This window comes from Peromyscus leucopus, chromosome X, assembly GCF_004664715.2.
Source record: "Peromyscus leucopus breed LL Stock chromosome X, UCI_PerLeu_2.1, whole genome shotgun sequence".
Classification (NCBI taxonomy): domain Eukaryota; kingdom Metazoa; phylum Chordata; class Mammalia; order Rodentia; family Cricetidae; genus Peromyscus; species Peromyscus leucopus.
In genome coordinates this window covers 24,287,351-24,305,917 of record NC_051083.1, presented here as the reverse complement: position 1 = coordinate 24,305,917, position 18,567 = coordinate 24,287,351, and the positions used below count along the sequence as shown (strand labels likewise).

At 40.9% G+C, this 18,567-nt stretch overlaps 1 protein-coding gene across 2 annotated transcripts in view; it reads right to left on the bottom strand.

Moving 5' to 3' along the window:
• The window catches only part of Wwc3 (WWC family member 3), a 109,065-nt gene that overhangs the window by 17,589 nt on the left and 72,909 nt on the right, over positions 1-18,567 (bottom strand). For both annotated transcript variants that reach the window (XM_028885936.2, XM_028885937.2), the window contains exons 8-11: positions 17,196-17,269; positions 9,101-9,343; positions 3,831-3,920; positions 2,550-3,118 (exon numbers count right to left, since the gene is read on the bottom strand). In XM_028885936.2, the coding sequence (XP_028741769.1) occupies positions 2,550-3,118; positions 3,831-3,920; positions 9,101-9,343; positions 17,196-17,269 (976 nt within the window). The remainder of the gene's footprint in view (positions 1-2,549; positions 3,119-3,830; positions 3,921-9,100; positions 9,344-17,195; positions 17,270-18,567) is intronic.

Genomic DNA, 18,567 nt, shown 5'->3' with positions numbered 1-18,567 from the left:
GCAAAAGTTGTGCCTGCAGCCTGAACAACAAAGGGGGACAAGGAGGAATAACAAGGCCACTTACAGTAAACGTTTCTGTGGAGCAGCATGAGAAGAGATAAAAAAGTCAGAGTGAAAACTGTAAGATTCCAGCTAGTAATTTTAAACAGGGCATGTATAATAAAATCATCAATAAACAGACGAGCAAACTCAAAAGAATTTCATGGATTTTGTTAGCATATTCTAACCAGTAAGTAAAAACAGGAAGTATTTCAAAATCAGGATACATTTAACTTTAAAAATCCAGGAAAGACAGAACTGCAGCAAAAATGTAAAAAATGTCCCAAATTACAGTCTACTCTTCTGTCTTGCCACCTGCCCATCTGACTGCCTTAAGGTATAAAGGGGGGAAAATCACTGCCTTCAAGGTTGGGCAATTTAGATTTTTATCTTAGTAAAATTTTATGTTACTAAAACTTGCCAGAAGGCAAACTTAGATTTTATAGAGCAAGGCTGAAAATTGGAGGGAAATGCATGACTCTGAGCATCACCAGATGATGGGATGAGGGGAATCTGATAAGCATGCCTGAATCCTATGACTACTCCAGAATGCAGAGTTGCTGAATCACACAGGAAGGCAAGGAGTCCCCATATGTTCAGTCTGGAAATCAGTTTACCTGCTCAGGATCCTGGGAGCATCTAGCAGGACCCAGGAACTGATTCTGTCAATTATTTCAAATTTCTAAGGACACAAGTCAAATGACAGTGTCATCTAGGAATCTACCACCAGGTGGCAGTCTCTAAATGTAGATGAAGCAAAACCCTTCCACTCTAAATTGTTGGAACATAACAATGTCTGTCATAGAATGAGAAATTAAATGAGGGGGAAAAAAAACTAATGAAATCAGGATCAGAAATAAATTCAGCTCTTTTCCCTCCAAACCTGTTGTTGCCCTGTCCCAGAGGGCCCTCATGTAGACTGTCTGCATAACCAAATATTCTTGAAATTCAACCTTTAAAGAGAACTTAGTAAGAAGGGGGGAAGAGTAGAAAGATGAGTTTAATCAAGACATATGTAGAATTCTATCATTATTTCATTTCTGTTGAAAGGAATAAGTATGGAGTGATGAACCTGTAATTGTAAAGAAGAACAAAGGGAATAAAGGTTACCTGTATGTGTGAGTTACAGAAAACAATGTATCTGGGACATACAAGCACATTTGCAAATGTAGGGTAAGACACCAAAATAATAGAGAAGTCAAAAGTCAAGAGGCAACCCATAACATAATGATCTCTAGGTAAACATGTAAATGCTAGCAGACTGCTATATAAGGTAAATTGATCTTTATATCAATCTTTCAATCAATTTATCTCTTAGATAACAAAGCAGTGGCAAATGGAAGAAGCCATAAAGGTCACCTTGTTTGAGGGCAAGAAATGTGGGACAATTCAAGGAAGGTCACAGAACTAGAGGTCAACATGACAGGGAACAGAAATTTGGCCTGAGACTGCTTGTTTGAAGCTGTTTCCACTATACCACATTACTTCTGTATTCCAGTTTTATTTGTGACCCTCTGTTGGATACAGTCAACAGAATGCTTCTCAGGATTCTCAGCCTCTACATTACTAACATCTTGGGCTAAACCATTTTTGCTGTTGTAGGGGCTGCACTATGTATTATAGAAGGCTTAGCAACCTCTTTAGCCTCAATCCACTAGGTACCAAAAGTATGCCTTCTGCCCATTTGTGAGAGACCAGTGTCTCTCCAGACACTGCCAAATTCCCCTCCAGTCAGGGAGGAAAGAGCCACCACACTATTAGCCTAAATTGAATGTCTAGAATATTTTTGCTGTGTAATGAAAGTTGACTACATGGGCTGAACTTCAGGTACAGGAAACCTTGTTCTTGATGTTACATTACAGTAGTCAGCAGTTTCTCAAACAGCACTGAAGTATCAATAAGGGGTTGAACTAACACAATTGAGTAGATGAAGAGTCCTATATAGTCTGGTGGTCCTCTATCTGGAGAACAACAGAGAAATGACTAGGTGCTAACTGGAGTGTCTTCTGAAATGGCACAATCAGAATTAGTTCCACATATTATAGAATTATATACTTAGAAACAAGGGCATGTGGCTAAAGAAAAAAGTCAAAGTGTCAATAGCCACTTTGTGACAGAGGAAGCAGACATTTCTACCAGGAAGCAATCAGATTCAAGTCTACATGCTGGTCTGAGGAGAGTATACACAGAAAGTTCCATCTTAGCACAAGCACTGCTGAGTGCACTGAGGTCCTACTAACTATTTGTGTTTGAACATGAATGCCTATGAATAAGATTATGTAGATCTTAACGTTATTTTTCAACAATTAAGTACATTCCATAAATGAGCTGAATACAAATTCATCAATGTCAATCTTTCCTGACATAGTCAAGAAAGACTATTAAAATGAAGATCTGGATTCTTCCTAGCCCTATTAATATACTGAAACTCAAAAGTCACCAGCCTCAAGGCCACAGCCCCCCTACCCACTCCCCCAGAAACTCAGGCCTTTCTTCCCATTACCACTTACTTCCACTAGTGGGAGCCACAAGTTGAGGTCCCCGCTCACGCTCACGGGGTCCTTCCCCATCCACAGGGTTTCCATGTGGCTGAAGTGTCGCAGTTCCCTGCAAATCTTCATCTCCTAGAGTAGAGGCCTGTGACCGCAGTCTGTCCAGTGTTCCCAGGCCTTGCACCTCAAAGCTGTCAGTCATCTGTGCCAGAGGGGAGTCCCTCGAAGCTGGGAGGAAGGGTGTGTCTAAGGGAGAGCTGGGGGGTGACAGAGAGGACAAGGAGGAGCGAGAGGACAGTGAGGCCAGAGACTGGGGTGTATCCAGGGACCTCCTCTGCTTGTGGAAGCCCGAGTGGCTCTGTGGGTCTGTGAAGGGGACATCACGCCCCAGGGAATCAAAGGGGATCAGATCGAAGCGCAGAAGCTGGCCACACTCAGCATCAGCCTTCTCATACTGTGGGAGGCCGTAGATGTCTGTGAAGCTGATGGAGCTGAGGGAGCCACGGCTGGAGGCCAGTGAGCCCCTGCTGGAGGCCAGGGACCCACGGCTGCTCCCAGAGGACATAGTCAGGGTGCTGGCAGATAGGCTGAAACGAAAGAGCCATGGTTTCAGAAAAACACATGCTGCTCCCACTACCCACCACATGGTAGCTGGGCTGTAGCCTCAGGGAAGAACAGAGTCAACAGGAATGCAGTTCTAAGCTTGAGAGCATCTGAGCAGAGTTTGCTTCTTATCGCCTTTGAATGACACTCAGCACACAACAGCAGACTCTTTCCTGAGTTGTAGGAGTAACTGATAATGTCATTCATACAAAGCCCTCCACATCCTGCTTCACAATACAGTAAATGCTTGACAAGGGGAGCTGCCATTATGCATCCAGATGTTGCTTTTACAAAGGCCCCATAATAAAAATGTGCACAGATGAGTGCTTTTGAAGCTGCTAAGTAAATTATACATTGTTTTAATAAACTTGACTTCATAATTGAACTCCATGTCCTCCTGCCTCAGCCTTCCACATGATAGAATTATAGGCGTGTGTAAACATACTTACTTATTCTGAAAGCAAATATGGTTCTCCTCATTTTATCTGAGTTGTATGTACAAGTTATGTACAAAAACAAAATGTATCTACTTTTCTACTCTGTTTAATCCCACTTCAGGTTCTAATTACTACTAATAGAAAATCAAAGCTAAAACAAACTATGAAGTTTATGCACATGTTATTGTAATACAATACATGTCTCCACAATCTAATAATAAAATTATTAAGTATACATTTCCCTCCAAAAATAGCTTACCTCTTTAACTGGGACTGGAGATATGACGTTAAACGTGTAGCTTCTTCCAGCTGCATAAGCAGACAGTTTCTTTTTTCCTGAAGTAGAATCCTATAGATACAAAAATAGTCATTTGTTGGGTCTAAAAGGCAGGGAAATTCTTTTTATAACAAGGAATTTAGTTATAAGGAAGAGTTAGGAATGTAGTTCAATGATATATTTGCCCAGTGTGCCTATGGACCTGGATTCCATTCCCATCCCAATATGGAGAAGAAGTAGAAGCAAAGGAAAGGAGGAAGGGAAAGAGAAGAGTAAGAGAAAAGAAAGAGAAAGAGGGACAGAGGAGAAATTCAAATCTAAATTCCCTGTAAATAATTCAGGTTGGAATGATTAAGTTAATTCCAAAGGCATACATTATAAATGGCAACATAATAAAAATAGTTTTGTCTTATTTAGAAAATACATCCCTGGAACTCTATGTTGGATGAAATACTGTAGATACTTGATATATACATGGTTGGAGCAAGTGGATGATAGAAAGAGTAAGTTAGTCTATGGATGGATGAAGAGACGAACAGGTGAGTGGACAAGTAGGAGGGCAGGTGGATGGACAGGCGAGTGTGTGAATGGGCATATGAATGGTGGTTAAGGTGAGTGAAGGATGACAGGGTAAATGGATAAGAGAATAGACAGAACAAGCTTGGCTCAAGTGCACACAGCATGCATTGATTTGCTGGGATTCCTTACAGCAAATCCAACTCCTTCATCCTAGGCCCTCTTAAGCAAAAACTATGTAAAGTTCCATTGACATTATATTAAAACAGGCTCTATAACATTTTTCACTGATTCAAACATCTTCATAACTGGAGCCACTCATTACAGAACACACTTTAAAGCTGAATAACATACATTAAAACCAATGACTTTCAAATTATGGTCCACAGACCCTGGGGGAATCCCTGATATACTGTCAGAGATCCTAAAATATCTCCTCTTCTTCATGACATATCTGTGAGCAGAAAACTATTCATGTGTTCACCACAAACAACATAACAACAGGCTAAATGCTCTAGCAGCTGCCTTCTAGAAAGCCAGATGTTTAAAAAGTTTATTACAAAAAAATGTTAAAGTACTATTCTCTCTCTTTTTTTTTTACTTCAAAAACATTATCAGCCATAAAATTTTTATTTCTAATAAGGCTTTGTTATCAAATAACAATGTCAAAATAATTTCTAAATCATTAATTATTGACAGATAAAAACCAGTACAAGCTCTTTGAGAGTCCTTAGTAATTTTAACAGTGAAAAGCCATTCTGGGATCCAACAACTTAAGAAGAGCTATAATATATTCTTTTTAATGTAATAGTCACAGAGATCTGCCTGGCTCTGCCTCCAGAGTGCTGGGATTAAAGGTGTGTACCACTACCTCCCAGCTTAACGTAATAGTTTTAAGATTCTACTTACTTATAATTTTGAAGGAAAACATTTTATTATTTGTCCAAAGAAAACTTTAGCAACACAATGCCCTCTTGGGTGAACTATTTTAATATGATATTTAGAAGTCTTATATTAGTGCCTAAGAAAGGTCAATACAAGCCAGGCGGTGGTGGTGCCCGCCTTTAATCCCAGCACTTGGCAGGCAGAGCCAGGTGGATCTCTGTGAGTTCGAGGCCAGCCTAGGCTAACAAGTGAGTTCCAGAAAAGGTGCAAAAGCTACACAGAGAAACCCTGTCTCGAAAAACAAAAAAAGAAAGAAAGAAAAAGGAAAAGGAAAGGGGAAAAAAGAAAGGACAATACCCGTAACACTTGGAATCATGCCACACCTCATTTCCTGTCACTCACTTGATTTTATCCCATTTATCAGATGAGGAAGCAAACACTCATGGAATGAAAGTAATTTGCCTTGGCTATGGAAGTTCAAAGCTTGGCCGTCAGCCTGAACCTAAAGGTAGGGCAATTTATCAGATTCCAATGCTTCGACTTCCCAGCATTCTTATTCTGTTGTTGACATGTGACAAGAAGGGGGGCATCTTTTCACCATAAAACATTTCCCAAATTTGGGGTCATGTTTAAATTCCTACCCAAGGCTTAGCAATGGAAAAGGCACTAAACTCTCATCTGTAGTTTCTTTTCCAGAAAATGGAGAAAGAGTAAAAGAAAGTGAGCTTCAATTATGTTCTCTCACTCGGGTTTCTAACCATAACCCTTTATGAATGACTTTGAAGCTGAGACAGGCAAAGATTGGGTCCTGATCATTTAGCTACCCCAACTTAGCCAGAAGAAGCTAGCCTCAGTCCCTCTGTGCCACCTCCACTCTGGGTCTAACCATAAAGACTGTGCCACGAGAAACCTCCTACCCTTAAAGTGATCCCACACTTAAATTGGTAGGAAGTGACACTAAGAAATGTGGCCAGCATCCACTTTGCAGAACCTGTCAACAGCTGAAGATACCCTTTGGGGCATTTGGTTTCATCTTATACTCAGCAGTTGATACGAAGTGTAAAGTAGAGAGGTACTTATCATACATGTATATTCTCTTGTAACCAAGGTCACTTTGTAGCAGATTAGGGAATTCACTTGGATCTACTGAGCTCTCATTGAAGGCTCTTGCCCCAGAACTGACTACCCAAGCTCGTCCCACAAGAGACCACCAGCTGGATGAAAACTAGTCCAGCTTTGCTATCTCATCCCTTGGTCCCAGTCACTGGAGCTAACAGTGTCTTCAGGGAGTTCTGCAGATGTATACTCTGGGCCCACAGCACTGGCAAGTGTTGAACTTCACATGGGGAAAGAAACCATAGTCAAGGGTGTGTAGGTAGAGGTTCTGAGGAGGCAGGCTCCATTTGTAGACTAAATCCACCCTGCTGAACCAAGACCAACATGAACTCTAGGCCCTCCTATCCAGAACATATAAAAGAGAATACCAAGGTTGAAGAGAAGGTAATGTTTAGCTAAGAAAGCACAGAAGCTCAAAAGCACAGAAGAAAAGTTCAGTAGCACTGTGCTGTTTGAGATTCAGACTCAGCTCTAGGTTTGGAGTGAGATGGTAGGGGATATTGTTATCTCAGGCAAATTGAAATTCATTCTGCTCATTACTAGGCTAAACTGAACTCTCCAAACCCTACCTCTTCCTTCCAATGCTGCCATGAGTGCTGAGCCCCAAGTCCCTCCAGTCCACCATTCATCTACTGTAAAGATTAACAACAAGCATCCAAACATCAAGATTGCTAGGCAATACAAAGAACAGTCAGAAGTCACAGTGAAAGTGGGTGTAGTAGTGCATGTTTTAATCTCAGCATTCAGAGGCAAGTGGATCTCTATGAGTTTGAGATCAGCCTGTTTTACATAGTGAGTATATATAGCCAGAACCACACAGTAAGACCCTGTCTCAAAACAAACAGATGAACAAAAAATAAAAAGGAAGTCATAATGAAATCGCCACTATATGTATGGGCATAGGTCAAGCAATTCTGATTACTTAAACTCTATGACTTTATGTAGACAATGCTCAGAAAGATACAATTTAGGGTCATGTCAATATACTAAATCAGAACAAGCCAGTGTATTAACAAAGAGTGGGGGGGGTTCCCCAAAGTTCGGCAGATAGCCACAGATAAAGCACTGACAGCTGTTAAATGTGGAAAGCAGACCCAGCCTTCGGCACACTCCACAATCGCAGGCAGCAAATGGAAACCAGGAGACGTGGCACATGATGAAAGGCTGAACAACTTGGCATCAGAGAATACAAAAGACACAGGCTTCACGTGTCTTGTGCTTGAAAGAGTCTCAAGAGTAACTGAGGAGAAGCACGTTCAGAAACGGACTCACAAAAGGCTGCCGACTTCCTACTGCAAAAGAAAAAGCTGCCTTCCCTGGCTAGAAATCAAAGTTGGAGATAAAAGCAATATGGAGACACCCACAATGCTACAGGGAGCAATTCCCTCCCCCCCAGGCAACAGAGGCTCCCTGTTTTGGAGCTGGAACACCACCTGCCTTCCCCCCCCCCCCAATCTTCCTGTAGTTGCCTCCGATCCTACACAGGCACTGCTCTGCAAACACAGGCAGAAAACCAAGCACCCACACCAGAAAGGGAACAGTGTAAATGGTGCTTGTCCTTCTTCCCTCTCGATCACTGTCCTCCACCCACTTCTTTATGTTTCTCTTTTTCTGGAGATAAGATGTCACTCTGTAGCCCACTATCAAACTCTGAAACTCACTATGTACCCTAAGCAGGTCTCAAACTCAAGACAATTATTCCACATCTAAGTGCTGGGATTACAGGTGTGAATCATCACCCCTGGCTTTCATGTCCCAGTTCTGAGTTGATACCAAGAACCATAGAAAGCAGCTAGCACCTCTCATGGCACAGAAGGCACATGATTCCACTTCCCACACATTCTGTAGGAAATATGCCAGATAGTCACTGTTCTCAGGGGAAGTGGAACACCCCTGATCTGGGAGTCCCAAATTTGAATGGATGCAGACTCTCAAGCTGCTTTGTCACCTAAGTATGATGTAGATTTAGGATTTTGGAGCATTTCGGATTTTAGATTTCCAGATTAGAAATTCATAGGAGTATCTCTACAAAAATATTGAAAAAAAAAAAAAAAACCTCCAGTCCCAACAGTCCCAAGAGGAGGCACATGCCTGTGATCCAGGACCTGAGTGGTAGAGGCAGGAGGATCAGTAATGCAAGGCTAAAGTTAGCTACACAGCAAGTTGGAAGCCAGTGTGGGTACATAAGACCCTGTCTCAAACAATGAAGGAAGAAAGAAATGAAGGAAGGGAGGGAAGAGGAAAGGAATGAGAAGAGAAAAAAGAATGAAGAGATGGAGAAAGGATTCTAGGGGTTGTAGCTTGATGATTAAGGAGTATGTAAAAATAATTAAATATAGAAATAAAATACTCTAGGGCCAGTGAGACAGTTCACAGGTAATCTGCTGCCAAGCCTGGTGACCTGGGTTTGATCCCCAGGACCCACATTATAAAAGGAGAACTGACTGCTGCCAGTTGTCCTGGGACCATCACACTAGTACTGTGGCACACACACATATTCATTCATATACACACATATATAAAATAAATAAAAATATATTAAAAGTTTTTAAATAAAATAAAATATACCAAAATTGGAATCATTTCTGGGCTCAAGTATTTTACAGAATGACTGTTCAACATGTATCAATTAAGAAACTCCTCAAACCATATACAAGCCATTCATTTAGTGTTCCGAGTTGGTTCATTTCTACAAGTGTTACCCTCTGACCCCCAAATCCTGCAAAGCCACACACCTTTCCGTGGCTCCCTGTGCAGATGTGGCCCGAGCACGTTGGATCTCCTCCTCCAGGCGCCTCCTTTCTTCTTCCAGCCGGGCCACATCTTCTGCCGACCTCGGCTGCTGAATAATGAGCTGCAGCTCCTGCAGCAGGGCCTCCTTTTCTTTGATGAGCTGCAGCCGGTCTCTGTCGGCCTCGGCCATGCCTGGCCATGACTCGTTAGCCAGCTGAGCCAGCTGCTGCTGAATATTGGAGACTCTGAGGCAGAGAGGGGCAGGAAGAGATAGGAATGAACAGAAAACCTGATGTGGACACATTTACTTCACCATTGTTGACTCCATAAGCTCACTTGGTTAAATAAATGATGATAATTGCTCCGACCTTCAACTTAATAGCATTTGGAAATGAGGAGTCACGAAAGCACTGCAGAAGTCCTTTGTAATTGCTCCTTTTCTGAGCTGAGAGGTGACAATAATTACATTGTACTTGTTTTAAAGAATTGACAAAAAGGTAGCAATCCTCAACATGTCCACACTCTGTTTCCTACTCAATGTCATCCCAGAGAGAAAGGAAGCTGCTCATGTCTCCTTTTCCCACCACCATCAGTATTTAAACTTTCATCCAAGAGATGCCTCTGCCTTTCTGCCCCCTTGTCCAGGGGTAAGCACTAACAGACACATTGAGGAAATAACAGGAGGAAAATTCATCCATCAGGAATGTTTCAGAAAAGTACAGCTCTGGGGCCGCAGGCTCCACATCTGTTCCTTCCTGCCCCAGAGCCCTTGGCCAGGTGGGATTGAAAAGTGCCTTAAGGAGGGGCAAATACTCAACAAAAGCTGAGTGCTTGAACCCTTCCCTGGCCCTGAATTTCCAAGTGCTTGCCTGGCAAACACATTTCATCTCTTGTGCCCTGAAGTGGTGTTGAATTCAGATTAAATAAAATAGACATTGCTCATGTTTTGAAAACATACTTAAAAGTGTGAGCAGTATGTTTTAGATAAGGGTTCTTTAAGAAAAAAAACTAGGAATGCCAGACCCAACATGAACCCAGTGCTGTGGAGTACGAAGTTTGGCACGCATGCCTGAAAAGCGAAATCCAAAGACTTCATTGAGATGACAGAAATCTGTGAGAACATGTAAGTGTCAGGCACCACAGCGCCTTAAGGCAGTGATTATAAAAAAAAAAAAAAGTGGAGCCTCAGGACTGGCGCCTCAGGATCACCTGGGAGCGGTTAGAAAGGCAACCATCAGGCCCAATCCCAGATCTACTGACTCCTACGCCATGAGGTTGGGGGTCTTGGCAAGCCCTCTGGGCTCTTCTGCTGCTCACTCAAGTTGAACAGCCAGGACTCTCAGAGCTTCCTCCTCTGCAACTCTGCCCAGTCTGGAAGGTGCTAACTGACCTTTAGGGAGTTACACCAGGCACTGACAGGATGTTGTTCTTCACTAAAATGGGAATGGCAGAGGCAGGGCAGGAGCACGCATGAGACTGCCTACTTCCTGTGCCCAGGACACATGGCACTAACCGTTGTCTGGCTTCTTGCCTGCTGGGTCCAGTCCTCAGAATCTTTCTCAAACCCGAGCTCCACTTAGATGTCATCAATTGACTGGAGTTTCCACATGCATTAAATAAACTGTGGCCCAGCCCTGTGCCAAATGAGGCTCTGTCTGATCTAGATATGTGCACAGGGACTTGCGAAGGCTGGATGGAGAATTAGACAGAACTCCTCTCCAGGTAGAGAACCAACCTAAAACTCATGGTCACAGAAAGAAAAGGGTCTGCAGGCTAAAACTTACATTTATGCATTTTACTCAAGCCCAGTTCTCCACAAAGGTAAAAAAAAATCTACTTGTGCATAAGTAGCTTTATTAGATAAGTTGTTTTCTAGCTTAAAACTAATATCCTGAAAATGTACTAGAAAATGAGGCCAAATCATGTCACTGGAAAAAAGTAATGTCAGAGGCAACTAAGCAGGGCTTAAGTATCCACCTATGTCTAATTAGTGGAATTAGAAATTTATGGCAGTAATATATAACTGAAGCCCAAGGAAAACAGACTCTGAGCAGGACCATAAATAATCCAGTGGCAAATTAGACATTATAACCAGTAAAATTTCTAGAACAATCTACTATAGCCTAAGACAAAGGTAAAGAATAAATAAATATAAAAGACTTGGCGACTAATGGGAAAATCTGGCTATGTCCTCACAGCAGATTTTTATTTCAGTTTATCTGCTTCTTAGGAAAGCCTATCTAAGCTAAGCTAAAACTATCCACATCTGTCACACTTATGACACAAACAGACACATTCTCAAAGGCACTCCTTTTGAGTTCTTAGAGGGACTTTTGTCCTACGTGTATGTGTACGTGTGTGTGTGTATGTGTACGCATGTACACTAGTGTGTGTGTGTCTCTCTCTCCTTCCTTCCCTCTCTCTCCCCCCTCTGTGTGTGTGTGTGTGTGTGTGTGTGTGTGTGTGTGTGTGTGTGTGTTACTGGAGCCATTTCCTGGACAGCATGCATGCTTAGTAACCACATATTACTAAGCTATATGTCATCCCACCAGAGCACTCTGAATTTCCTATGGTTTAAATACAAAGCGATGAAGTCTCCATTGAGACTGGCAGCTCTATGTTAGCTGGTATCTACAAGGATTCAACTTGCTGAGGGTGACAAAAGATCCAGTTCCTGATAATTCTATCCTTCTCAGGAAATGTCAAGGGATTCACACTATCTAGAAAAATCAATGAGCAGAAAGGCTTAATTACTGGAGGGAGGAGGCATACAGGGAAATTTTCAAAGAGCCTGCTCACCTTAAGCATAATGAACCAGTAAAACAGCCAAAGTTAAACCATGTACTATAACTTTTCATAGCTTACAGGAAAAAATGTGCTAGGAAGGGCCAATTTCTCCAGCAGAAACAAGATCCGGATGAGGATGATTTCTTGCAACCCATCTGGAAAAGTTGTTTGGGTCATGCTGAAAACTAGGCAAGCATTTCCATGCTTAAGCACACTGCTTTGTTAATTCCAACTTCACAACAATGAAGATGCTTGTAAGCTGCTTTTCAAACTACCTCAGAATCTAGAATATTGACACGTTGGAAAAGGCAATCACCCTTCTTTGTGACCACACTCTGGATGTGAACTTTTGAGCCCCCTTCAGCCAAAAGAGGCATACCTGCCTGTGGTCTGTCTCTTTTAGAAGCTAAAAGCACTACAAGGAAGGATTTCCCCAACAACTGACCACTAGCACAGTTCCCTGGCCTTTCAGTATCATGCCTTGTCTGTTGGGCTAAGGTCCTGGAACTGAGCCACAGGCAAGGAGCATCCTAACTACTGGAGGTTTCCATGAGGAAGCAGATATCCTGCCTGAGGCAAAACACAGATGTGCCAGGGTCTGTGCACCTTCTTCTAGATCCATGCCGGAAGCTGATCCACTGCTTGAAGGCCCATTCCTGGGAGGGCCATCATTTCAATTCTGAGCATTATAGAAAAAGCAATTTCCAGAAAGACTTTTCTTTGAAGTATTAGTTCAATAAAATTAAGTGCTTGATGAAGGTTTCCAGGAAAAAAAAAAACTTTCCCGTTTATTTTTAAAGAGTCCTAAAAGCCATATAAAATTGGGAAGGGATTTTCTTCCTTACTTTTTTGTACAAATCCACTATATGCTTTATTGACTTTTCTTTTTCTTTTTGATAGGTAAAACATCGATCAAATGACTTATGTCCTCACAGCCTACATATAATCTTTCACAAATAAAGAACTTTAAAAGACGCTGGGCGGTGGTGGCGCACGCCTTTAATCCCAGCACTTGGGAGGCAGAGCCAGGCGGATCTCTGTGAGTTCGAGGCCAGCCTGGTCTAGAGAGAGAGAGAGATCCAGGAAAGGTGCAAAGCTACACAGAGAAACCCTGTCTCTAAAAATCATTTAAAAAAAAAACAACTTTAAAAGATATGTTTCCTCTTTGTGAGTTCAAGGCCAGCCTGGTCTACAGAGCGAGATCCAGGAAAGGTGCAAAGCTACACAGAGAAACCCTGTCTTGAAAAACAAAAACAAAATATAAAAGATATGTTTCCCTATACCCTGAGAGTGAAGAAATGAAAGCAAAATTTCACTGCAGGTTTCACATTTATTACATGATTTCTAAATTCTGTTCCCTGAGCAGATCTAACACAGAAGTAAAATATGAACTATTCAGTTCTGATATCTGATCACATGTTTTTTTTTTTCTGTCACAACCAAAGCATCTTAAACCATGAATGGAAACCTGTGTTTAGGTTGCGGAAACTACTTAGATTTTCACAGTTTGTGGGGAAATATTTAATTGTTTGAATTTTCTAGGAATAATGTACTTTTAATATTAAAAACATTTGAAGCACATCGAGAATAACCCCCAAATTCTACCTAAAATTTTCAATCTGTTGTGTAATTTCCCGTTTCTAAAATCCTGTGGCTTTCTGGAATAGCAAACAGAATTTCAGGAAACCTGTCACTCCATTTGATGGTGACAAGTAACAACAAATCCTACTGTCATGGTGCCAACTTAGAAACTTGTATCTTCAGATTTCAATTCCAGGCACAGATCTGGCATCTCATACATTTTCACTCAGTTTTCTTCTTGTGAATGTTTACATTTTATGAAAGAAAGGTCGAAGAAAATCTCAGCTGAGATATAATTGGATACATGACAACATCTCTAGTAGAATGAATGAATACTGACAGGTCAGTGTGGATTCTACTAACGTCTACCTTGGAAATTCAGGAAGTCTCCATTTAGAACACATAGTACAAGAAGTATCTGTCAATATACTACTTAGTGTCTACCATGTCCCTCAGCTATACTCTCTAATATTTTCTCCCCTTGAGAAGGGCAGACATTTAGATAGGAACTTTCCAAAATGAGAAGCAGCAAGTCTTCAACTCCTTATCTTCACCCAAATGGAAAAGATGGAGCCATGATAGCAAACACACTTTTATTTACTTGTCAAAGCCCATATACAAAGCCACTTGAGAAAAGAAGGGGTAAATCCAAGTGACTAATCAAATTCAACTGGGATCATACTACCACTGAATCCTGACAACCGACGAACACCAGAACCAATCCTGACAGCAATACTGAAGACAGGAACTGAACGCACCACATGTTTTGTTCCTATCTGAGCCGAATGTTTCCATGGAAATGGCTACAAATTGTGCACAGTTCTGGACCAAGTACTCTTAGGTTAAAAATATGGAGCCATCTGCGTCATCAGGGTTGCTTCAAGAAGATTTGTTCTTCCAATTTCAAAAAAAATTCCAAAAATTTTAAGTCAGACATGTGAAAATATTCCTCTCATAAGGACTGCCTTAGGAATCCAAAGAGTCATTACAGGAGGGAAAGATAAAAGCAGCCCTCTTGGGACATTTCAACCCAGAGTTAAAATATTAAACAGGTTAATCTTGACAGTGGTAGTCTGGTCAGATAATTCTCCAGAATTCTCACACTACCACCTGGAATTATAAGTTCCACTCCTAGGGACTTCCTTTAAATCTGAGCACACATAAAATCCTTCATTGTCCAGAACTCCACAGTTTTGATAACCTTGTGTTTATTTAAAACAACCTCAATTCTAGACACTCAAGAAAGACTTCTTCAAAATGTGTAAGAGCATCACTCCCCCTTTAGAACTGGAAAACCACAACTGATTCTGTAGTGGATATGTATAACGGTTACTTTGTATGTGTGAACTTGATTAAGCTAAGGGATCCCCAGACAGGTGGTAAAACATGATGTCTGACAGTATCTGTAAGAGAAATTCTGGAAATTATTAGCATGAATCAGAAGTCTAAGTAAAAAGACTTGCTTTTTATCAATGTTAGCAAGCAACATCCAACGGACTGAATTTAAGTATTGAATTTACTGGTACAAAATACAAAAACAAAAAACAAAACAAACAACAACAACAATAAACCTGATCTCAACTGTAATGGCTTAAAACAACGATACTATTTGACTACAGTTCCACAGGTCAGCAGAACTATGTTCCTTCTAGAACCTCTAGGAAAGAATAGATCTCGTTGCCTCTTCCAGTGTGTAGTTGGCCTCTATTGATCCCCACCATGCCTTCTCTCACTTTGACCTTCCTGAGTCTTTCTCACAGCATCCTGGGTTGGAAGTGGGCATCCTCAGATCATTTAGGAGCATCTCTGCCCATCTTGAGATGCTTAAACTCATCATACCTACAGAATCTTGTTTATCTTTCATTTCTGAGAAGCCTCTAATGTGCTGCTAAGGTAGAAGTGCTGGGGCCTGGATTCTTCTAAGCAGTTATAGTACATCTAAACAGGGTTCTAGCAACTGTGAAAGAATACTTTGATGCCAAAGTAATGATTAAATTCAGTGTCTACCCACTGAATAATCTTAAATCCTCAACTTTTTGCCCAAATGTATTACTTTTGACATCTAAAAGGTGACTTTGTACATACTGACACCACTTCTAGAACAAAGAAGTCACTTGCTATATTTGGTAAATGTCACAATAACATATAACAATTATGGTTGTAAGTGTAGCAATAATTTATTTTCTGTGTTTAATACAGCACAGCAAATTCCAGCACCCACACTTGGCTGTTCCACTCCGAAACAGGCACGAAGGAGCAGAGGACTGGTCAGAAGAAACAATCGCCCCCACAAGCACCCAAAGCTATCATAAAAGAATGCATGCAAAATGAAGCATATGACCAGGGAGGTAACCAGGACTAGCCAATGAACTTAGGAAATTCAATGCCAACCACAAGTCCACTCTGAAAAGTCCTGGGAGAGCTGGTGTGATGCTTCCCAGTTTAAAAAAAAAAGAAAAAAAGTAGGTTTTGGTTTAGGCTACTGCTGCAGCAGGAAATCAGATGGTTTGCTTCTCTATTAATGTTACAGTTTCATAAAGGTGATTTTCAAGATCTCAATGAACACTGGTCCAAGTGTCAAGCTTCTAAGGAGTCCCTCACTCTGCCTGCCCCTCCCCCCCACAAGATATTAAGACAATATGTAATCATAACGAAATAGAATGTTTTATCCTTCAATCTGAGCCTTGTGTACAGGCCTATCATCCTAGCTCCTCAGAAGGTTGACATGAGAAGATCACAGGTTCAAGGCCTGCCTGGGCTAGCATGAGTTCAAGGCCAGCCCAGCCAACTTAGGGAGACACTGTATGAAAATACAAAATAAAAAAGCAGCTGGGATATAGCTCAGTGCTAGGCCAACTGCTCAACATACTTGATGCTCTGGGTTATATTCTCAGCATGGCATATAAAAGTGAAATAAAATTCAAATCTATGTTGCATGGTTTTCTGAAACACATATTTTAAATGATTTGGTTTTTAAATTCTAGTTCTATAAGGCATAATAGAGAAACCGTTTCTAAATAAAGGGGGTATAAACCATGCAAATATTGAAAATTAAAACCTAAGCACCTGAGGAGAAAGGCAACACACTAAAACCACAGAGGCAAAAATATTGCATTGTGAAAGGATATGACCAATGTTTTGTGGTAAAGACTGGAGGAAGGGATGGAGTGAGGAAAGACAAACCCAAGACACAAACTGTGATAAACATAGGCAGGTAAGCTATAATATAGGTCAACCCAAATGATGTCACTTGTCTCCAACAAATGAACTCTAATAGATATTGCTATCACCTGCTGACCTATCAGTACCAAACTACTTTTGATGGTTAGATGGATAGGTTTCTGTATCAATCTAAGTGATTAATGCCAATGTGTGTGAAAGACAAAACAGTTTGCTTCCACTGGCCTGATGGATGGATGCTATCTGTAAGTCGGATGAGAGGGAGGGCAGGAAAGGATTCCCAAGTATCTGGTATGACAGAGAAGGCTGCAACAGTCTCTTATGGATTCACATCATCTTAACTTTAAATACTAAGAATTTCACATTTTAAGAGCACTTGAAAGTTCACCAGGTGTATTATGAAGATATAAAGAATAAAGGACCTTTTCTTTTCTATTTCATTCATTGCTTCCTAGTAAAATGTGGGCACTAGAAACATGTTCAGCCTTTTTCCGCAGAAGAAAGCAAGCAAGCAAGCAGAAGGCCAGGCTGTAAAAGTGTGCTTCTTACCTTTTGCGAGCTTCTTCATACTGCCAGTTAAGTCTGACACGGCCTACAAGTCTTGTTTTGTCATCAAAGAGAAACTTTCCAGAACACAAGGAACAAAAAAAGGAAGAAAGAGAATATTAAAAACGTGTTTTCAAAGCAGAAAATTCACTTAACTTTTGGGGGAAAAAACCCTAAGAATATTATTTACAATGTATTTTTCAAAGGCCTAGAAGAAGCACCAGAAGTAATACTCTGCAGCCACCCCTGGCTGGTGAGGGCTGAGAGGCAAGCTGTAAGAACTTCTGCTTCCTAAAACTGGCATTATTTTTGTTTTTAAAATAATGGACACACAGATACAGACACACACACAGACATACACATACACACACACACACACACACAGACATACACATACACACACACACACACACACACACACAAACACACTCATCTATTGTCACTGCAAATAACAAAAATGAATTATATTTCAATTAACAGGCAATTACTTACTGTAAGCTGACACAAAGGCAAAACATTTACCCTTACTTTGCACTGTAGATTCTCCAATTCCTCATTTAATACAAATATGGCCAACCCTCCATATTTGTGAGTTCCACACTGTAGATTCAACCAACCATGGATTAAAAAATGTAGTTAAGTCTACAATGGTTGCATCTGTACTGAATATGAACAGACATTTTTCTCCTGTCATTGTTCTTAAACTGTAAGAGTATATTAACTACCCATATAACATCAGGTATTATTAACTATCTAAAGATGATCTGAAGTGAACAGGAGGAAGTATGTGAGGGTCTGTGCAAATAGCATGCCATGCCATCTGACATATGGGACATAATCATGTGTGGATTCTGGTGTTTGGGAACCAATCCCACATGGACATAGTGAGAAAAGTAGACGTTCTACTTAGAAATCCCAAAGTCTAAATTAGATAGACTAGTTTCCTAAAGAAGGGGCTAGAGGATACCTTCCAAGGCTCAAGGCATAAAAAAGGAAATGAAGATAAAACGAAACAAGGCAAGGTCTAGACTGGGGAGTATCACCTACAAGTTATGCTTTAAATGCTCACAATACTATCAGTAGTAAGGCTTAAATATTTTCATGCCAATTATATAGAAGGTAACAAAATCCACACAAAACAAAAAACTAGTTAAACCAAGATAACAGCTGTAAAGCTGCCAACCCAGGGCCGACCCCAGTAACTTTCAGGGGCTTATAAGCCATGACAATTTACAGCTGGAATGGCAGAACCAGCCACTACTCCCAAACTGACATTTTTAGAATGGCTTATTGAAATCATTAGAGAGCTTTGATCTTATCTGTTTCTCTCAAACTAATTAAGAGCTATAAATTCTAAATCAACTTTAGGATAAGA